General features: G+C 43.3%; 1 protein-coding gene across 2 annotated transcripts in view; it reads right to left on the reverse strand.

Moving 5' to 3' along the window:
• Arhgef28 (Rho guanine nucleotide exchange factor 28) overlaps positions 1–23,417 on the reverse strand; it is a 297,229-nt gene that overhangs the window by 162,090 nt on the left and 111,722 nt on the right. For both annotated transcript variants that reach the window (XM_029468326.1, XM_021180313.2), the window contains exons 3-4: positions 17,560–17,707; positions 15,356–15,649 (exon numbers count right to left, since the gene is read on the reverse strand). In XM_029468326.1, the coding sequence (XP_029324186.1) occupies positions 15,356–15,649; positions 17,560–17,707 (442 nt within the window). The remainder of the gene's footprint in view (positions 1–15,355; positions 15,650–17,559; positions 17,708–23,417) is intronic.

Genomic DNA, 23,417 nt, shown 5'->3' on the forward strand with positions numbered 1-23,417 from the left:
GGGGAGGGGAGGGGAGGGGAGGGGAGGGGAGGGAAAATAGTTAGATAATAGTATTATAACAATAAAAATAAATTACAAGGCCAGTGAAAAGGCCTAGTGGATAAAGCCTGGTGGCCAAAGTTTTGTCCTCAGGACCTCCATGATGAAAGGAGAAATTTCTGACATCCATACATGCACTTTAGCACATCCAGGAACACTAAATCAATCAATCAATTTCAAAAATTAGCTACAGAACTAAACACACAGACACACCAGATACACACACACACACACACACACACAGACACACACACACACACCACTGAAGAACAGAATTTCTACAAACAGGCAACCACTCAAGGCTTTTAACTTTTGGAAACAGATTAGTCGCTTTCACACAGGATTGCTTTCAGCAGGCCCAGCTATTCATCACTATGAAGAAATGCATTGAGTACATAGTCATAGTGTTCTTCATGGCTTTGGTCTGAATGGGAAAGAGTGTGCTTTTGAAGGCCAGTAGCCAGGGGTGGGTAAAAATGTTCTTGAGCTCCTAAGCTACAGACATCCATCAAAAGCTAAGTTTGTTGTCCATGACGGTTAAGAAGGAACAATATAGACACTAACCTAAGACAGGCACAGCCACCTAACCACGATATTCCCTAGATGGGATTATAGAAAACAAGTAAATCTTGTGCCCCTGTCCAGCTCATCTTTAAAAAAGCAAAAAAGGGGGAATTGTGCCCTTCCCCCAGCCTTGAGTAGGCTAAACACACCCATGATGGTTTTACAACCTAGCTGGGGTCACCTGACCTCTCCACATTTTCAATTTCCTAAAGGAGCTTTGAGGAGTTGACTACCTACTGAGCTGGCTTTGCAACTCAATCCAGCTGAAACAAAGGATGGGTCTGTGGGCTTTCCCTATATAAACACAGTGCTGAAAATTAAACTTTTGAGCCTTGATCAGAAACCTTTGTCTTGGCTTCATCTTTCTCTTGCACTTGCCCTTTTTCATTTCCATCTCCCCTTTCAGGTAACGCAGTTAATCCATGGCTGCTGGACAGCTACACCTCCCCACAATTAAATCAGGACATCTAAAGAAATGTGTGAGCAACCACATTTCCTAGTGACTCTAACACAAAACCAGAGTTGGGGTTCTGCCTCTTGAAGTCAGTAAGTGTTTATCAAAATACCTCCCTAAGGTCTGCCTTCTAGAGTACAGCATTCCCAATCAGCTCTGAAGAACTGTAATCAATTAAAAATAATATTATCAAAGGACAAAAGTGACTAAAGCCCTCTGAGTTTAGCAAGTTCTTTTTCACTGAAAGTGCTAACTATTAAGCCAAGAAATGGTTTAACCACTTAGCAAAAGGTTAAAACTAACACTGGATAAGAATAAAAATCTAAAAGCAAATGATACTTTTAAAACCTTTAAAAACACAGGTACATTCAGGAACAGGATTCAGTAATGTTTTACAACTCCTGAGGGAAGCCACTATAGGAAGGCCTTCAGCCTAGTAAGTTTTTGAAGACCGACAGCTTTTCATTCACATAAATCCAATTCATTAAAACAAATTCTACTTCAATTTCCCAAGCTGCACAATCATGCAAGTCTCAACTTGTGCTTCCAAGTTATGCATCAGACAAATATTAAATAAGAGTATTTCTATGTGCCAAACCCAAGTGTAGATGGACATGGTTCCTCCCTGTGAACAGTACACACCCATTTGTGTTCAAAATAAAATAAAGCCTGTCTGTAAAATCATTGTCTGGTGAACTACAATCCTAAGTCTTAGACACAAAAACTGTATGAGGAAATAAGAAAACCATTCAGCCAATAAGAAACTTATCTGTTTGCCCAACCTAAAAGGTATCATGACTCAGAATGTTTATAAAATGCCAAATACAAAGAGAAAAATGTACAGAAACAAGAGGAAAGTGAGATAAAAGGTTGTCACGGACAGCACACACACAGGCTCTGAGATGTTTGCAAGGTTGTCAGAGAAACTAATACAATGGGCCACGCAGAACAGCATATTCCACAGTTTAAGTCTGCTCAGGGCTCTTGCGGTAAATATATAACCGGCCTTCAATACAGAAGGTGGGATGCTGGTGAATCTAAAGTAGGAATCACAACTACAAATGTGCTTATTAGAAAGAAAGATACAGAGCATCATAAAGAACAGTTGACCAACATGGCAGCCATAACTAGATCCTAAGGCCAAAAAGGAGACATGGAGAGGCATTAGCACAGTGGCAGGTCATGCTTGCCTGAGGCTTCACTCTGCATCGGATGCATTTGAGACAGTCAGATCATAACCATATCTAACTGGGGAGCATCTCAGAAAACACCTATCACGAACCATCAACCCAGAGACTCTGCCCTGTGTGTCTACAACTTAGATGGATTTGGCCACATTTTAGCTTCTGGAACTAGAACTAAATAGTTGGAACACTAAAAAGTCTATTAGACTTCCAAGATGAAGACTTCGCTTTGGCTTTCACAGAGACATTCCAAAATGAAAAACACAACACAGGCAGCAGTACCAGGTAATAAAAAATCCAGACATGACCTTGCACAGTGGGAAGGGCAGTGAATGAAATGGCTTAAGACCTGGATGTGGGCACACATGGGGCTCTGACTCTGGGGAATTGCCTGGTCTGTAAAAGGGGACATGATATTGACCCAGCTTGCTACCTCAGAATGTCAGAAATAACATACAGGCCAGGGTTCACAAGAACAATATGCAATCTTTCTAATATAAGAAGTTGCAGTCTACTGTCACTGTTAAATAGATCTGTGGCGTGTTTGGAAACAGCTTTTCTCTGGTTACCACTTAAAAGCATAATTGAAGGGAACTATCTCTGGCTTAGGATGCCCTGTAATTGTATCAGTGCAGTGCTCGACATGAGCCATTAAGACAAATTATCTGCAATCCCCTGCCTTGGGCAGCAGGTTGTCATTAAGTGTCAAGAGCACCAATTATCCCAGACTTTCTTTCCAGACTATGCAATCCATTTTTCTCTCATTGAATAATGCTTCTTCAGGCTCACCATCCATTTGCAGTGAGCTTGCTTGCAGCTTCCACTCTTCCCTCACACCTCAGATGCATTCCTTGTTGACCTTTCAGGGACCCTGCTTTTTGTAGGACTCAAAAGAAAGTGCATTGCAGTACTGACAAGCAGGAAAAAGAGTGGATTTATCTTGCAACTGGCCTTTTGAAGTCGGTAGTAGTGGTTTCAGTTCAAGTACAACCAGGAAATTAGTCAATAATCTACAACTGGGCAGGTTCTACTTATTGCCCTGGTACCAGACATCAGAGCCTCAGGTCCCAGATCCCAGGCTAAGAAATGTTAAAATATTGGGGAATGAACTATAGCGTCATTGAGAGATATTTTTTATCCAATTCATTCAGCATCAGGGTCACAATCAGCATGGGCATTTCCAGTGAGGGGAGAAAGAAGGGAAGCAGAATTGACCAAACAGGAAGTCGCTATCAAAGGGCTGTAAACTAGGGTAAGGCTAGGCAGGTTGGAAAGAAGCTTCAATAGAACGGCAGATGTCATAGGCTCTTCCTCCCAAGGCATAAGAATCACTGAAGAAGAGGGGGTGGAAAGATTTTACAAGCCAGAGATGGTGGATGATTGCAGTGATACACTATTTTCTGGACACAACAGGGCAGTTGTACATATGAACATTATGTGGTTGTGACAGCATTGACCAGACCCGCACAAGCTCAAAGCTCTGACTGAAGCTCTGATGTCTAGTACCACAGCAATAAGTAGAGCCCCAGGATGTGAAGGTGGGGGTGGGGGTGGGGGGGTAGTAGGCATGAAGCCTCATCTCACTGAGGAACAACAACTGACAACTGGTAATTGAAGTGGAAACTTCTAGTTCTTCAGAAAGTTCGTTAGGTCAAATGTTGTTTTGCTGGGGCACACAGGTATAAGGATGTCTTGCTAAACCAAACACAAGAAAGACTGTTTTCCTGAAGCAGATACGGGTAAAAGGATGTTTGGATATAGCAGACACATGAAAGAGGGCTTGATGAAGGAGTATAAATATGACCCCACAGACAGTGGGAGAAGAGCGCTGAGCATCCATTTGCTTTGCTCCACTTTGCTATTCTTCGTTAACAATATGGCATGTGTTGGTTTGTCTTACACAGCATTGTTGAGCTCAACTTGTGATAATGCAGCCCAAGAGAGACTCACCCAAGAACTGCTCATGAGGCTCCTGCGGCAATTGGCTGCTTCTGTGGCCTCACCTCAGGCCAGTTGGTGAACCTTGCAGTTTCTTCAGGATTGAACTACAGCTGCACAGTGTCTGCTTGCTGAAAGGACTGGACTATAGCTGCTGGTTCGTGCCTGGGGTCTGCCTGCCTAGAGGACGGGTCTTCAGCTACTAAATTGTATTTGGTATTTGCCATGGGGCTGTCCTGCTGCCAAAGAAGATCAAGCTTGCCCCCAAAGAACTATTGCTCAACAGGTCTACTTCCCCTATATACAAATTACTCTTCCACTACCTCTGCTGGGTTGTGGGTTAGAGGAGACGTTGAACACCTCTTGCAAAAAAATGTAGGCCTACAGGTGGCTGCTGAGAGTCAGTTTAGTTTGTTTGTTTTAAGGGTATGCCTGTCTGTTAGATCAACTACAGCCCATCAGATGACCATACACCTAGGGATAGTTGAATAGCACACATTGGATTTGGTGAGAGAAAAGGAAAGGGAAGGGAAGGGAAAGGGAAAGGGAAAGGGAAAGGGAAAGGGAAAGGGAAAGGGAAAGGGAAANGAAAGGGAAAGGGAAAGGGAAAGGGAAAGGGAAAGGGAAAGGGAAAGGGAAAGGGAAAGGGAAAGGGAAAAGGAAAAGGAAAAGAAAAAGAAAAAGAAAAAGAAAAAGAAAAAGAAAAAGAAAAAGAAAAAGAAAAAGACATGAAATAGATAGAATGGATAAAGAGGTGAGGGGGAGGCATAGTATGAAGTCATCAACAAATTAATAAAAATATTGTTTATAAAACAAAAAATCAATCCCTAAGAAAGGAATAGAGGTTTGTAGAATTCACTAAACTATATATAAATGGCCAAGTTTTATGAAATGTAAAATATATTTCAACAAAGCTTTTACTTTAAAATGAACCGTGATAGTCATATTTATCCCATGCTTATGAGGTACCTGTGATAAGGATGTTACTATGCCTGACACATGACCCAACTGCTCAAGGTCACTCAGGAAGCAGGGAGAGCATCAAGAACTGAGACTCCTTCTCTTCCTCCAAACTCAAGCTCCTTCTTAGCTGTTATCCCTCCCACAGTACAAACACTTGAAGTAGCCTCAACTGCAGTGTTCTTAAGAAGAAAACTGTACTAAAGCCAACGATAAAAAGATAATAATGGTTAACATTTTTAATAGAAACAGATTTATACAAAACAAAACTCCATTATGAAAGAATCAGAGGTGGATTTACTTAAATACTATTTATGCTATTCCTACTATAAATTTCAAAAAGCAAGAATTACAGAGAAAAATAATCTGTAAAACAAGAAAAAGCCAAAATTAGGTGTCTTAGAAGAGGACATGAAAAGGTAGACCCCTTAGGAAACAACAACAAAAAAAAATTGTTGAAGGACATAAGCAAAAGGAAATGAGCAGTACAGACCCTAAGGACGCAGGCTGATGCCCCAGTCTCAGGCTTTCACATCATACATGTGCACATGCATGAACACACGCACATGCATGAACACACACGCATACACATGCACCCACACAAGTGAACACACATACACGCACGCATGCATGCATACACACACACAGGACAAATCAAAGCAACTGTAGCTGAGGGAGTGGGCAGAGAGCACGGGTGTGTAGGAGTGGAGGAGGATGGGATAAGAGGAGACTCCTAGAGTTCTTTTTTTTTTTAACTTTTTAAAAAAGATTTGTCTTATTTTATTTGTATAAAGGTTTGGCCTGTATATCTGTCTGTGCAGCACTGTGTGTGTCTGGTGCACACTGAAACCAGAAGAGAGTGTCAGGTTCCCTTGGACTGGGCTTACAGGTAGTTGTAAGCAGTCACGTGGGTGCTGGGAATCAAGCTCTCTGGTCACCACCTTCCAGTCTCCCCACTCACCTTTGGCCACTATGCTTTTAGCCATCAAACTAAAACTCATGTGTCATTTTTTATTAAATAAAACAACTCAAGAACAGTTACCACTCTTCAAACCCTGTTAAGAAATGTAAGAACATTGAAACTGTTCATTTTTTTTCCTACTTAAAAGTAGCCACAGAATGATTCCTCCTGCTGTCATTTTCAAAATCCGTCATGAGTATCCCATGCGCTCAGGAGAATCCGAGAGCAAGCAGGACAAGGATGGGCTTGGCCAACATTGGTAAGCTACAAAGTCTCCCAGGGTTTGGAGTCCCGTGGGAAGCACACCAGGGTAGGGTGTTCAAAAAATAAAAGCTCCCACTTATACTCCATTATTTCTAAAATTCATAACTTAGAAAGAAAGTGACCCAACCGTATGTTCTGTTTCCCAGACATGAGAATAAAGATGTGGGTCTCTCTCCCGAGTCTAACGGCCATTGTCGCTAAACAGAAGCAGAGTTTCTAAAACTATTTATTTTACATGTATGCGTGCTTGACTGCATGGATGTGGGTGCGCCATTTGTGTGTCTGGTGCCTGTGGGGGTCAGAAGAGGGCATCAGATCCCCTGGAATTTTACAGACGGTTGTGAGACACTGTGTGGGTGCTGGGGACTGAGCTGAAGTCTTCTGCAAGAACAGCCAGTGCTCTTAACCACTGAACCATGTCTCTCGTCGGGAACATAATTTTTAAAGGAGACTTTGTAATGTTTCTTCTTCTTGAAGGCACAGTTTCTATAAAAAGAGGATGTGCCCAGTAAGATACAGCAACTTAAACTGCAAAACAAATCCATCTGGAGAGGACAAAGTTCTCTTCTTAAGGAGTTCAGTTCTGCATTGATTCTTGACTGCCAGAAATCCTATTCCTTAAGAACTTAAAACAGGCTTGGAAGACAATGAAAACATTTTTTAATTAGGGATTTAAATCTCCCTAAAGGATACATACACACACCCTAAGCCCTGTGAGATAATTCTATCAATTTGACATAGACATTTACCATAGGCACCATTCCAAAGAACTCTGTCCTCTGACATCAGTGCTCACCCTGAAGGTTACCTTAGCAACCAAAGAAATAGAACAGTTTAACATGTCAGAAACTAAGGGCCACCCCAGAGAAAATACTAGAAGCAACAGAAGGCTAGAAAGCAGTACTGAATACATACACATTACTTCTTTAAAGAAACAAAACAAAACTGCCAGAATCCACTATCTCCAACAATGCACTAATTTCAAAACGCAAGGGGAAAAAAAAAGCAGGAAATTTGTATGTATGGGTTTCCTGCCCGCTGGTATTTCAGCTCTTGCAATCTGAAACTTGTTGGCTAGTACAAAGCTCCGGGTAGAATGACAGAACAGACAGGCCCCATGATCTGCAGGCCAGCAAGCAGGCCCCATGATCCAGCGTGTCCTCTCTACTCAGGCCTGGAGCACAGCACTGTTGTCATCCCAGCCAACAGTGCCTGCACCCGAGCCTTGCTCTCCATCCCTCCTGCATTCACAGCCAATACCCTGGCTTCAAGGACAAAAAAAGGCCCAGCTTTATCTCAAGTGCTCACAAATCTGGCTTCTTGCAGGTTGCAGGTCTCTTTCCCATGCAAAGAAAGAACAAGCTTTCTCAGCACACACTGCTGACCCACATTTCCCACTTTCTGTCGCTGCCTAGAAGAGAGAGGGTGGGTCTACGTGGCATGAAGCAAGATGTCCATTTGTGAACACTGATGATCAAGACGGTTTTGCAGTTAACGAAGACCTCTTTATCTTACAAACTTTCCTCTATAGCCCGGTGGGCTCTGCGTGCCCTTCCCCTCATTGGCTGCAATGCACAGAGAACCAAGTGTTCTTCAAAGGATGCCAATGGCTCTATTTAGCAGAGCATGGCGCCAGGCTAAACGCCCACCTGCACTGTGATAGTATCATGTTGCTTTCCCTATACTGTACATTATGTGTGCAACTCATGGTAATGTCCACTGTTTTTCCTTTAAGCCTCTGTTCTCCATGCTGTAACTGGTTCCTAAACAAACAAAATGCTGCTCAGACTTGCTCTCAAGAACTTGCATTCTGCAACTGGTAAATCATAAATCATAACTTTCATTTCTAGGTTCAAGTTTAAATCTAAGATAGTGTCGTCAGCTATAGAATATATTCTTGATCTGAGCTATGAAATAAATATGTACAAAATTCCATTCTCTAACGTAGCTTCACTGGGTCCTGTCAGTACCTCCAATTAGCCTGCTTTGATGATGAATCTTCACATAGCAAATACAAATAGCCTCCTAGCTACATGGGCTATGTCTAAGCCCACGACTGCCCAGAAGAAAAGTTGAAAAGACCAATTGGTTTAACCATCAATTTTTCTCTGTGGATAGAATAACTTACAAAGGCAGGAAGAAAGTTGACCTCTTCAAACTTCATAAAGCAGACTGATAAGTCAAACTTTGTTTTGTTAAAGATTTGATATTTTTCTCCTGTAGATTCAGTTCTCAACAACACTGACAAAACCAAGCTTAATGGGTTTTGTGGGTATTAACATAACCCATGTGTAGTGGCTATTCCTGGTTTTCAATTTGACTATATCTGGAATGAACTACAATTCAGAATTGGAAGGCTCACCTGTGATCCAGATCTTGAGGCTGTAAGATACAAGTTTCTGACCTAGATCTTGGCATGAAGCTCTTGAAGCATAGTGGCTATGAATCGAGGAGACTAAGGCAAGGAGATCTCTGAGTTCAAAGTCATCTGGGACAAAGCAAACCTCAGATCCAGGAAAGGTGGTACACACCTTTAATCCAGGCCACACCTTCTGCAGGAGACCTACATAAGGACATTGGAAGAAGGAAGGCACTCGCTCCTTCACCTGCTTGCCTTGTGGGACTGAGCAACTGCTAGATCCTAGGACTTCCATTCACAGCTGCTGCTGATCATTGTTGGGGAGTTAGACTGCAGACTGTAAGTCGTCAACAAATTCCCTTATTATATAAGAGACTACACATAAGTTCTTTTACTCTGGAGAACCCCGACTAATTATGTTGGGGTTCCATTAGGGATAGAAGAACATCTGCCTAGAAGACCCTGAAGTAATTGACCCATGTCCACCTACACCTGCAGAGAGGTCCAAACTAATCTTTCATGATATTAATTTACCCTTATGTGATGGCTAGTTTCATGTCAACTTGACACAAGGTAGAATTGTCTTAAGGAAGAGAACATAATAAAAAATAATAAGATCCGGCCCTAAGGCATTTTCTCTATTAGTCATTGAAGGAGGAGGGCCAGCCATTTGTTGGTGGTGCCATCCCTGGGCCGGTGGTCTCAGGATCTATAAGAAAGTGGTCTGTGCAAGTTATGATAAGCAATCCAGTAAGCAGGACCCATCCATGGCCTCTGCATCAGCTCCTGCCTCCAGGATCCTGACCTGTTTGAGTTGCTGTCCTGACTTCCTCCAATAATGGACTACAATGTGGAAGTGTAAGGCAAATAAGCCCTTTCCTCCCCAACTTTCTTTTGGTCATGGTGTGTCATCCCAGTAATGACAACCCTAACTAGAACACTTTACACAAATCAAAACTTCCATCTGCTAATTTGTTATAGATCAATGTGTATGCATTAATATATGTGAAAAATATTTTCCACGTGACTTTTTTTTTTAAAAAAAGAAAGGGTCTCCCCTTGCTCTCTAGTTACAAGCATGCACAGGGCAGGCGGTATCACTCAGTAGGCTGGGCAAGAAATAACTCTGTTCACAAGGCCAGTGCCGTGAGAATTAATACGCCACATGGTAGCCTCCCCCTGGCGAAGCCTGGTTTACCAGCCATCCCTGTTAGGCTTTTGGGAACACAAATGCAGGAAAGCCATTTGGTTGAGCAGGAAGGGAGGCTTCAACTCAAACATCAGCTGCGCACAAATCAGTGAGCCATCAGAACATTTGATCCCGGTTAACCTAATTGTCTACATTATGCCAATCTCCTCAAAAACAGGTCTATCAAATCACAAACAGGCAAGAAAGCCAAAACCCAAGCAGATAAACCATGACATCTTTTTGGGTGATTCGATTACTCCACCCAGCCTCTTACTGCAAGCTAGGAGTTTCAGCGGCCCTGCAAAAGCTTCTGTTGTGAAAGCAATTTTGAAGAAGAAATGGGTTTAATTTTATGACATGGATGTGCAGTCTAATGGAAGGCCTGAAATTAAATAAAACCTGGGATACTTCCTTCTCTTGCGTGCATAATGAAGTTGCATTATGACTGATGACGGGTAAGAGGAAGGCCAAGAGGAGACCCTGCTTTGCTTTGCTTTGCTTTTTCCAACATACCATTTTTATTGATTCTCTAAGAGTTTCATATCATGCACCCTGATCACATTCACTTCCCAGTCTTTCCATGTCCCTCCCCCAACTTGTGACCCCCCCAAAATAAAAATTAAAAATAAAAAAACCAATTTGTGTTATCTATATAGTCACTGGAACATGGTCAGACTGTCAGTGGCCTGCCCCTTGAGTCCCTCCCCTCTTCCCATACCTCCACCAGATGCCATCGACTGTGGAGAGCTCCTCTCCAGCATCCACATCACACTTTTTTTTTTTTAAGATTTATTTATTTTTATTATATGTAAGTACACTGCAGCTGTCTTCAGACACTCCAGAAGAGGGCGCCAGATCTCGTTACGGATGGTTGTGAGCCACCATGTGGTTGCTGGGATTTGAACCTCGGACCTTCGGAAGAGCAGTCGGGTGCTCTTACCCACTGAGCCATCTCACCAGCCCCACATCACACTTTTTAAGAGTCCTCTTCAGTGGCTTCCTGTCTAGGCTGTTACTTTGGGGTGAAGGGGAAGTAGGATTTGTCACAGGAGCCTTCCATGTCCCTCCGTCTCAACTATGTATCTGAGGTCAGCAATATCACAGCAAAAGCTGCCTCCTTGCTCTTCACAATCACTGAGAGCACAAATAATGGGCCGCCACATGTTTCTGGTAACAACACAGACTGCTTCAGTGAGACCACGGACCCAGAAAAGGCCCCTGGGAGCTGCCTGGACCACTGACCATGTCCTCAGGTGGCAGTGCAGGCCACTCACATTAACATGGCTTCAGGCTGCAGCACAGACCACCGTGGACATCCGCTTGGCCCTGGGTGGCAACATGAGCCACAGACATCAACACAGACCCCAGCTGGTCCTCAGTGGTAGCCTGGCCTGCATATCATCACCCTGCTTTTCTCAGGGAAGCAGTGCTTCACACATTGTCCCTCCCTGATAACCATCAATGTAAAATGCAAAAAGTGGGATACTTAAATTGCAAAGGAATACAGTAACGTTTCATGGTGGGCCTTAGGTCAGACTCTTTACACAACGATGCTATTATCAAAGTTAACTAATACTCATTGGGTAAGACAACATCTACACCTGAAGAAATCATTAAAAATAGATAACAATTTTAAAAGATGAGCAGGGACGTTTTTTAATAGTTTTTGACAGCTACTGAGATGGATAATTGCTGAATAGTGTGTAGTATTCTTTAAAATTCCTAAACAAAACAACCATGTGATCCAGTAATCCCACTACTGGGTACACAAAGGAAAGACAACCAGACATCTAGTAAAGCATCTAGGCAGACCCTGTCACAATGCCTATAAAATACACAGCCCGTAGTGAGTGGGTAAAGAAAACATAGTCATGGCAGGGCCATGGTGGTGCACATCTTTAATCCCAGCACTTGGGAGGCAGAGGCAGGTGGATTTCTGAGTTCGAGGCCAGCCTGGTCTACAGAGTGAGTTCCAGGACAGCCAGAGCTACACAGAGAAACCCTGTCTCGAAAAANCAAAAAAAAAAAAAAAAGAAGAAGAAAAAGAAAAAGAGAGAGAGAGGGAGGGAGGGAGAGAGGGAGGGAGGAGGAGGGGGGAGGGAGAGACAGAGGGAGAGAGAGAGAGGGAGGGAGAGAGAGAAAGCACAGTCATACCCAACGTGGAATACTATTCACCCATAAAAGACGAAGCCCAGTCACCTACTGGAAATCGTTGCATTATAGAAAATAAGCCAGACACAGATAAACCAGTACCACGTGATCTAACCGACAAGTGGACTCTCAAATGCTGGTCCCCAGAGGCTAGGGATGGTGACAAGGGGAAAAGCTGGCCAACAGCTGCTAAGCTACAGCTAGACTGGAGCAAGGGTTCCTTGTGTGACAGCCACTTTACATTTCAAAAGCCTACAAGAAGGTATTTTTAGAGTTTTAAACACAAATGCTGAATATTTAAGATAAGTTTAATTAACCAGATTTAAACTATACACACATATCAAAACACTACATAGCACTAAGCAATAGTGAAAATGTATTTTATGTTTCTATCAGTTAAAACAAGTAAATTAAAAACACAATGACTGGGAAGGAAACTGGGTTGTGCTTATGATTGATGTCCCCACCAGGAATACAATACAAATTCCCACAGGCCCAACCCTCAGCCTGTTCCTCGCGTCATCATTATACTGGAAAACTCAAGAGACCGGAAGGGGACGACAACATGAGGAGAAAACAGATCAAGAGAGGGTGGGGAAGGAAGACCAGAAGAAAGGGCAATGACCACATGTGACGTAGAAACCATGGTCATTGCGAGCAAGGAAACCAACAGCGAGGACAGAGATGCAGGGAGGCTAGTGGGGTATGGGAATAAATGAGAACAAAATACCACAAAAACGCCACGAGGAAACCCATTGCTGTTTATTCCAGTTTAAAACTAGTAATAAATGAATAAATAAAATACGATTTATCTAGGAAAAACCAAATTAAATATAAAATCATTTACATAGTCAACCCCATCGTCAGGACATCCCAGAATTCCCAGGGTCAGGGCTTAGCCAGATTTGAAAGCACTTTTGCTCAACAACTACGACACTGGGAACTATTTTTCCATAGGGTACAGTATCTCGCTATCAAAAAGAAAGGAACTATCGTTCTTTTTCTCTTACCCAAGCATGGGTCTCTAGATAGTCTAGAAAAATGGTAACAGGACATTTGTCAACTGTAGTTCTCTAAACTTATTTTATTGCATATTTCTATCACAAATGCACACACATCATGGGAAATCATATATACACACACTACTGTCAATCCACTGGGAAATCATATACACATATTGTTATAAATCCACAGACATTAGAAAAATCTTTAATTCTGAAATTTGACCTGGAAAACTAAAAGCAGCAAGTCTGCAATACAAATCACTCCATGGCTTAACCAGGCTTGAGGCTGGAAGGTACTCCAGACTTTCTCTTACCCAAGGTCTTAAAAACTCAGAAACGTTTATAAGTACCCTAGGAAGGTTCAGAATAATTCTGATCGAATGAAGAAATGAAGATCCTCTCTGGTTGTAGCCTCAGTATCCTGTTTGTAAAAGTCATACACTTTACTTAAAGTGGTCCATTCAATCTTACCAATGATCAAATTTAAGCCAACCTGTAAGTCACACCCAGAATGTATCAGGAATCAAGCTTGTCAGTATAGTATCACCCAACATAGCGAAGGTCATGAGAAGGAAACTGCACATTGACAGTATTTGCTGTATGCAAGCAAACATCACTGGCTTTTCAATAGCATTGCATCACTGCTAATCACCATTAGACATGGCTACTCATGGGCTGGGAGAGTGCCCAGTGGGTAAAAAGTGTTTGCTGTCAAAACTTGATGACCCGAGTCTAATCTGTGCGATCCACATGCTGGAAGGAGAGAACTGGCTTGTGAAACTTGTCCTCTGAGCTCCACGTGTGCCCTGTGGCACAAAGCTGCACCCCTCCCGCTCACACAGCCTAAAGGAATGGATATAAGCAACTTTTTAAAAAGGAACATCTGTAGAACAGTTTGGCTTCATGCCCACATGGGCTTGTGTATGACTTCCATAGCTCAACATGACTTCTAACATGGATAGACAAGAATCCATCCACACCTAGTAACTCTAAAAGTTAGTACAAATGTAGTAAATACAAGAAATTAAACATCTGAGGACTTGGAAATAATTACTGTAGTTTGATCAACATGCGTTATATACATTATTACGTGTATATAATGATCACAGCATACCCCATAGACCCATACAAATGTGTGTCAATTTAAAAGTATTTTAGAGACAGGGTGTCTGTACCTTGCCCTAGCTGACCTGGAATTCACTATGTAGAGACCAGCGCTTCAGGCTGGCAATGACCTTAATCTATCTTTCAATCAAAAATTTTAACTTTAAATGCCCTGGCTAATGTTGACTTTGTATGCTTGTGTTCCTGTATCAAGGTACATATGAGCGTATGGGAGTTTTGTGTGTGTGTGTGTGTAGGTATACATTTGTGTACTGTGTGTACTGTGTGTGTAGGTGTGTGCACAGTAGTGTGTGCATGTGTGTTCAATGAGAATGTGTGTGCACTGGGTGTGTGAGTGCAAGTATACATTTGTGTGGTGTATATGTAGGTATGTGCACCATGGTGTGTGTGTACAGTAGGAGGGTGCGCATGTTCATGTGTGAGTATGTTTGTACAGGTACATATTGAGGTGTGTGTCGCAATGTTGTTTTTCACCTTGATTTTTAAAAAGCAAAACAAAACAAAACAATGTCTCTTGTTGGAGCTAGAACTCACCAATTTGGCTAGACTGGCTGGCCAGGGAGTCCTGGAGATCTTCCTGCCTCTATCTTTCCAGTGCTGCAGTTACAAATGACCATTGCTTTATGTGGGTGCTGGAGATCAAGTTTAAGTGTTCAAGCTTGCTCAACAAGCACTTTCCACTGGGCCATTTCATCTCCCCGCCCTGACTCCTACATTGTTCAGACCTCAGCTCATCCAGCTCGCCCGCTACCTTTCTTTCAGGCTGCCTCTCTTCCAAGTGTTCCACAGAGCTCTTTTTTGTCCTTGTTTCCTATTGGGATAATGGCAGCACTGTTCCCTTTTCATGGCAAGAAACTAGCCAAGGGGATTAGAGCCACAGGCCAAAGCCACAAGCTCAAGAGTCAGACACAAAGAAACAGTCCCCCCACTCCAGAGCAAAGCCCTTTAATGCCTCCTCCTCAGACTTCCTGGGAACAGAAGCATCAGCCAGCTGGGAGATATATGGCTGAATACCTCAGAGAATCCAGCCGCACTGGAGCTAAGAGCTCAGCTAAAAGTTGGGAAGAAAAAGTCTACCCAGAGAAACGGACAGTAAACTGTAAGGCAGATTCTAAACTTGAAAAAAAGCTGACACACATTTGAGTTTTCTGACACTGACCTACCTTCAAGTGAGGAATTTCCCAGGACTGTCCAACCCAAAGGCAGCTCCAGTTGGGTCAGAGCCAACACGAGCTCCTCATCCAAGGCAGGCAGCGCCTCGGCTGTCAGGGCAAACGGGGTCAGCAGCGTCTGGTGACTGTAGGCCGTGAGTCGGTCAGCCTGAGTGACCAGCAGACGAGCCAGCCTGCAGGCCATGTTGTCCACGTAGGTCACTGAGCCAGAGCCCATGGTCACCGGGGAGTACCCTTCCGAGCAGAGGCACACAGATACCGTCACCGTCTCCTGAAGCCAATGGCCTAAATGACAAGATAATTAACCGCTCAGTCCATATCTGCAGGAGTCACACAGTAGCTGTGGGTGGGCAGCACTCTCCAGGGAACAAGCAGGAAGTATGGTGTCGTCTCTAAATGCCACCATCCCTGGGGTGGGGACAACCATGAGCTGATGTCATCTTATTTTGGTGACTCTGGAGTTTTAACTGATCCTTTTAGGAGTTCTAAGAATGTCAGAGACTCTTTCCCCCAACCAGTCGTTTGTTACAGTTCATCTCTTCACATCTGCCCAACCTCTAGATTCCAGTCTACCGTCTGAGGGGTCGTCCCTCTTTCTGTTCTGCCTTCAACTGAGACACACACTATTAGCCATTTATTGAGGTGACAGGTTGTTGTTTAATCTGTATCAGAGACAGATAGAAGTGCACCCAGACCCCATGGGGCTGATTTGGATGGGGTGTGAAGATTACTAACTAGAGTCTATTTAAATTAACACATCCAACAGAAAACAGAGTCCCCTGGGGCCCCTCCAGCAATGGCTCCTGTGTGGCTGATCACCCTGCTCCCTGCCCTCCTTATTCTCTTTGTCTAGATTCTCCATTTTGTTAAAGTTGATGAACTTCTGCCCAGCTATTTATTTTTTGTCTTTGGTAGAATTTCCAAGAGTGTCAATAGCACCCAAAACCCTGGGACCATGATAGTATGGCTGGACTGAGAAGAGTCACTCGGGCCCCTGGGCATGGTATCCTTATACCCACTGGTAAGTGCTCCTAGGTCTGTACCCTCCTGGCCTGCCTGACTCTCCAAGCTTTCCCGCAAAGGCTATGCTGCCAGAGTTCCAAAAACCAAGAGCATCATCTACCCCCTCACAATGACTCTCAAAATTAGGGGCTCAAAATATGCCATCTCATTAGACTGTACCGATCCGTTATACACTGCAGAACATTTCCATCATTGAGAGGCTAACCGTTTTCCCACATTCAAAGGCTACCTTAAGCAACCATCATTCACCCCGTGAAACCTATCAAAACGAAGACAAGGGCCCTCACTTCCAGCAGGCCACAAAACAAGGAGAACCGCTTGCTTTTGCATACAGGAGCTCAATGAGGTTGGCCTTTCCATGTAAACAAGAAAGAAAGAAAACAGTGTGCTTTCTGTCAGAAGAGGTGCTTTCATTTATTTCTATTCTTCCTCTATAAGCTGCCCATTAAAAGAGAGAATGTCAAGAGGAGTGGAAAGGATGTCAGTTTATTTACCAGAGTAAAAGTGAAAGGGGGAGGGAGCCACAGAGGAATGGCAGCCATTAACAAGATACAGCAGCAGCGAGGGGTTTGGGTTCATTTCTGTCTTTGGTTGGTTAGTTTTCAGTTTTTGAGACAGTGTTCCTCTAGGTATCCATGGCTGTCCTGGAACTTCAGGACCAGGCTGGCTTTGAACTCAGAGATCCACCTGCCTCTGTCTACTGAGTGCAGGGATTAAAGGTGTGGGCCACCACTGTTAGGCACTTGTTTTTGTCTTTTTCTTATCTGAGAGTTCCTGGAACTGCCGGGCTGACCACAGAGGAATGAGGAGGGAGAATGAACACATGGTCTATCATGTCAGCTTGTCCCAAGCCAACTCAGGCATCAGGCTGGGACAAAGGAGGTGACCCGGGGTACATCCTCTGTTGTCTACATCTAAGGATGCTAGACCTTGAGAGCTGGAGGCAGCCAATGGGATGATGAACTTACCAGGACTAAACCAAGGCAGACACTAGTAGAGGGGCCCCAGGAGTCAGTGGCACAGGGTACCTGTTCTTCCTAAGAGCATGCACATACACCCCTGTGAACTCCTGACCTTGGAGAATGCGTCTTCTTTTTCCTTGTGATTCACTATTTGGCAAATATCCCTGGAGGGAGGATGTTTCCCACCCCAGCCCTAAGAAGCCTCCTCACCTGGAATGCTAGATTGGAGGACATTGTCCTGGACCCGGTCAGCAATCACCACGTGCCTCTGATGCGACCCGTCATAAATAAAGTAAAACTCCGCATCTTCGGGTAGATACACGTTTTTGCCAAACTTTGCATAGACCGTCTTCTGTCCCTGAAAAACAAGTAAGTCTGGGCATCAGCATGCTTCCTTGTTCCGGCTCTGAGAAACCACAGGGAAGGGCGCAGTGCCACAGCACTGACATCTGTCATATGCACTGCACGTGAGGGAGCTCAAATGTCACAGAGCCTCCTTCCAACAACAACCGTTTCCAAGCGACACCTTCCTGATGTGTCTAGTATGGGAGTCAGGGCTGGCCTGGCTGCTCCGATAGCCAAAGATCAAGGAATAGGAAAGAATAATTTATTTCACTTGCTAGATAAACTTGTGTGACATTTCAGTACCTTGGATTCCTATGCCCCAAACATCACTGTACATAAAAAAAGGTTATCTTGTATGTGAAATATCACTATAAATATAAAGGTACTTTATATGTAATATATAATAAATATAACATATAATCTAATATATAACACATGACACATGAAACATGATATACAATATATAATATAACATAATATACTATGATATATAATAAATATATAATATATAATATATAATATATAATATATAATATATTGGAGAATCATGAGGAAAATGAAGAAACATTCTCCAAGGTCAGGAGTTCACATGAGTGTATGTTCATGCTCTTAGGAAGAGCACATCCCCCATGCTGCCGACTCTTGTGGCCCCTCCACTAGTGTCTGCCTTGGCTTGTCCTGACAAGCTCATCCCACTGGCTGCCTCCATATATATTCACGTATATATGTATATATGCATATAAATGTACATTATAACAGTATATAAACGATACTTATTATATGATCTTAGATCAGGCCCTAGCATGTGCTACAAGATACACTACAAGAACCATAAATATCCAGAGACATTTTCAGATAAACAAGAGTGTTCATTCACTGCATCAACTCTGTCTCCTCTGAGTGATATGTGAGCCTTCTATTCTCAGCTGGTTGGCCTCATCCTTGCCTTAAGAGTTTCTGGCTTGTACTAAGCCTTACAGAGTGTCCTGGTTCCAAGGAGAAGCACTCCTTCAAAGGACTGGGACAGCAGGCTAGCAGTCTCGAGTCTGTGCGCTTTGTCAGGGGCTAACAACCAAGTCTGCCAGATCATCTCAGGATCCTGCAGACCTCAAAGATTCAGGATACTCCCTGCCTCGAGTACAAAAAGGCAGCCCAGAGCAGGCCTCCAGGGAGAGAGCATGCATTCCGCCCAGCCTAAGGGAGTGGCAGGGAGGTAAAAAGAAAGCAAGGAGTAGAAGAGCCACCTATTCTAGAAGTTTCCAGAGCTTATTCAAAGTGGAGAAGGCTCTGGCTATCTGTGTAGCTGCCTAACAAAAACAAGCCAGTTTCTCATCCTGGGATGAATGAGAAAGGAAGCAAGGAAGATTCGGGCTAAGTCTCCTGAACAGGAGTGTCAGCCTGACTCAAGTCCCTACAGCACCATGACGCTGGAAGGCTAGGAGTTAGGCTAAGGAGGAGCAGGCGCAGTCCAAAGCTCCTCCTTCCAGCGGCCATATCGTTATTTGACCTAAGAATGTTTTAAAATAAAAAAGCATTTTCATACTGGCTTATAGTTGCAAGGCATCTAAAATTATGGATTTTCATAAATACAAATCTCAGTGTCTGGAAATAACACACTGGTACTCAGTTCTGAGTTTTCCTGTCTCTGCATTCGAGCATGCATGTGTCACACGAACGGAATCGACAGAAAGTGACGTGCCAAGGAAAATCTCCCGTACAATGATGTCAGAGAGAGGGCAGGAAGGAGAGCTGAAAAGCAGAAAACACAAAACAATAGCACCCATCTGACAGGACTGAGAGAGGAAACTCAGACGGGTTTTCCATTTCCTAAAAACGAAGAACAGCTTGCTGCAGTCGTGTTCCTGGTTGCTAAAGGGCACTGTTAACGCTCCATAGATAGACTCTGACCTGACACAGTGGTAGCTTTCTTAAACACAGAGCAGATTGTATAAATAGATCGAAGATTTGCATGGACCACAAAGATATCTAATCTGCATCTACTCCAAACAATGGTCAGAATAGGCTTTCTTTTGGCCAGGTGAACAAGAACTACCACTTAGGCAAGAGTTTCGCATGACCATTCCAAGTCTCTCTCTCCCCTTTCTTGCTTGATACATGGTTCCTCCCTCTCGAGAACCACTCCATGCTTTACTGACACCAAAGACGATGGGCCCACTCGAGGGAGGTGACCTAGTGTCCCAGCACAGACGATGATACTCAAAATAAAAGAAATCACCTACGTAGTAATCAAGAGAGCATCAGAAATACCAGGAGCTGAGGTCGATGTGGGCAGGTGGGAGAGGACGGCAGAGGAAGGATCTAGTGGTGGAAGAAGAAGAATATTGACAGGCAGGAAAAGGAAGAGGAGGCTCAAAGAAACCAACTGAGCTGAGCTCTATAGGGGACCCCAAAGAAGGGGGCTACAGGAAGAACAGGCTGAGCTTGTGAGTGCAAATAATCAGCTGCAGGTGACAACCCCAGGCTCTGGCCACTGTGGCCACTGAGGCCACTGAAGTCTACCACTGTTCTTTGGAAACCATTCACATCCCATGTGGTAGAGGGACTCCACTTACAGAATTTGCACATACAGATCTTATGCCTGCCCTCATTTGAACTCAGCTGCAGGCTTTGCTTTCAACAACTGAAAACAATAACCTGTCCTAATAAAACCGATGGATCAATGCCAAAGTCACAGTTGCAGCTCGGTGTGTTAGCTCCTCCCTGTCAACTTGCTGGGCCTCACTTACAAAGTTTTCAAATACTCCATTAAGAGGCTAGAGAGATGGTTCAGCTGTTAGGAGCACTGGGTGCTCTTCTAGAGAAGCCAGGTTCGACTCCCTGTACACCCACAAGGAAGCTCACAACTGTCTGTAACTCCAGGGGATCTGACACCCTCACACAGACATACATGCAGGCTAGAAGAACAATGTGCAGAAAAAATAAAAATAAATCACTAAAAAAAAAAAGTTCCCTAAAACTTCTGGAAACAATAAAAGATAGACAAGGCAAGATTATCTCCTTAAATTAGTTCATAAATTTAACATATTCCACTCAACACCCAAATCGAATGTTTTCAAAGTTAATTAAACAAAATTGTTCAAAAGTTTCTTTGGAAAAATAAATAAGAGTAAAGATTTGAAGAGGGAATAATATTTGAGTGGACAAGCTCTTGCCATACCAAAGTGAAATAAAGAATGAAAACAGGGTTTTATAAACAGTGTGACAGTGGCTGAGAAACAGAACACAAAGGAGAGACCAGAAACAGACACATGAGCACATGAAAACTGCATAATAAGCATGGTGGTCAAGCCCAGACGCTACTGCTGATGCCAGGAAACACTTGCTGACAGAAGCCTAGTATAACTGTCCCCTGAGATGCTCTACCAGAGCCTGACAAATACAGAGGCAGATGCTCGCAGCCAACCATTGGACTGAGCACCGAGACCCCAATGGAGAAGTTAGGGGAAGGAATGAAGGAGCTGAAGGAGTTTGCAGCCCCATAGGAAGAATAACATCAACCAACCAACCCCCCCCCCNGTCCNCCCNGGGACTAAANTACCAACCAAAGAGTACACATGGAGGGACCCATGGCTCCAGTCGCATATGTAGCAAAGGATGGCCTTATAAGCATCAGTAGAAGAAGAGGCCCTTGGTCCTGTGAAGGATTGATGCCCCAGTGTAGGGGAATGCCAGGGCGGCGAGGTGGGAGTGGGTGGGTGGGTGGGTGGGGAGTACCTTCATAGAAGCAGGGGGAGGGGGTGGGACAGGGGGTTTGCAGAGGGGAAACCAGGAGAGCAGATATCATTTGAAATGTAAATAAATAAAATATCCAATAAAAATACATTTAAAAAAAACAACAAAAACAAGTATGGTGATATCTCAAATCATCGGGTAAGAAAAGGTCTCAGCTTCCTCAAGGGCTCATGCACTAACCTGCATGTTCTACAGACTTTTCTCTTAATCTGTCTCTCTAGGGTGACTCTATTGGCCTAATTACTGTGCTTTCTCACCTAATGTTCCCTTAATTCTTCTCCACCATGCAGGGAGCCAGCATATAGTCATAATCCGTCAACAACAATGTTATTTGCCAGGCAACCTTTTCTATTTAGCTTCTAAACTATCTAGCCTGCTTGGACAGTAAGCCAAGTGTTTTCAAATCAGGTAATGAGAACAAAATGGTACATGTGTCTCTGGTGGGGTTCTGCAATCTAGGGCCACGCGGAGGGTTTGTAAGTGAGTGTTCGGTGGTCTCTGCACACGTAAGCATCATTCACAAGGCTGTTTCCCTGTGCATAGATCCATTTTCTGAGTCATCGTAATTCTTTCAAAGGCACAAGGATTTTTTTAAAAAGGCTATGAGTGCTGACTTTTATAAGAAGTGAAAATTGAAATACAAAGCATTTTTAGGGCTTTTGAATGCTAATCTTCAACTTTTTATAAGATGATTAAAACATATTCCAAAATACTCAAATATTATTCCCAGCCTCTGTGTGAGAAATCTCAGGGACAGATAGGCCAATGGAAACTGATACATTATGTTTAATTATGAAAGCTTACTAATACATACCATAAAATCCATTATTTTGTTACTAACATTATAGTGTAAGTGAACTACCAAACTTTGATTTTTTTTTATATTTGAAATATCGTTATTATAATAATTTCATACAAGTCTCCCCTGTGGAGCAAAATCTTTGAAAAGTTAAACAACAAAACCCCAGAATAACCTTGCCATATTATTAGAAAGTTACCACACGCCACAGACACCGGGGAGTCTTGTGAGTCTAGCTCAGGACACTGGAGTCAGACACACAACATTGTGACTCTTGATTTCTGCTTCACCGGCGAGCTGGTTCTCTTTCTCACAATTCATCACACACATCTGTCTTCATGTGATACTAAAGAAAATGATGAGAGCCGATAGCATTTCACTTCAATTTTCTGTGTGTGACTGAAGACTTTCCTTAAAACAGGGGCACTGGGAAAACAGCCCGTGCACAACCAGGAAGGCCTGAGTTTCATCCCCAGAACCCACGTTTAAAACAAAACAAAACAAACAAACAAAACAACAAAACAACAAAACAAAACAAGCAAAACAATGGCACAGACTTGCAATCCCGGGGCAGGGGAGGTAAATCTCAGAAACTCCATCTGGGAGATGGATCTCTGAAGCTCACTGTCCAGTCAGCCTTGCCTACCCAGAAAGCTCCAAGTCAATGAGAGAGCCTACTCCAAAATCCAAGGCTCACAGCATCCTGAGGGATGACACCCTATGTTGATTTCTAGCCTCTATGCACGCCCCCATGAACAAACACACACACATATACACTCACACACACACACATGCACACACATACACGTGCACACACACACACACACACACACATACACACACACACTAACTACAATTAGAAAGTGTTCCTTGATGGTCCATCCTTTCGTCTTAGCTCCAAACTTTGTCTCTGTAACTCCTTCCATGGGTATTTTATTCCCTGTTCTAGGGAGGAATGAAGTATCCAGGAGTTGGTCTTCCTTCTTCTTGATTTTCTTGTGTTTTGCAAATTATATCTTGGGTATCCTAGGTTTCTGGGCTAATATCCACTTATCAGTGAGTGCATATCAAGTGACTTCTTTTGTGATTGGGTTACCTCACTCAGGATGATATCCTCCAGATACATCCATTTGCCTAAGAATTTCATAAATTCATTGTTTTTAATAGCTGA

This window comes from Mus caroli, chromosome 13, assembly GCF_900094665.2.
Source record: "Mus caroli chromosome 13, CAROLI_EIJ_v1.1, whole genome shotgun sequence".
Taxonomy (NCBI): Eukaryota; Metazoa; Chordata; class Mammalia; order Rodentia; family Muridae; genus Mus; species Mus caroli.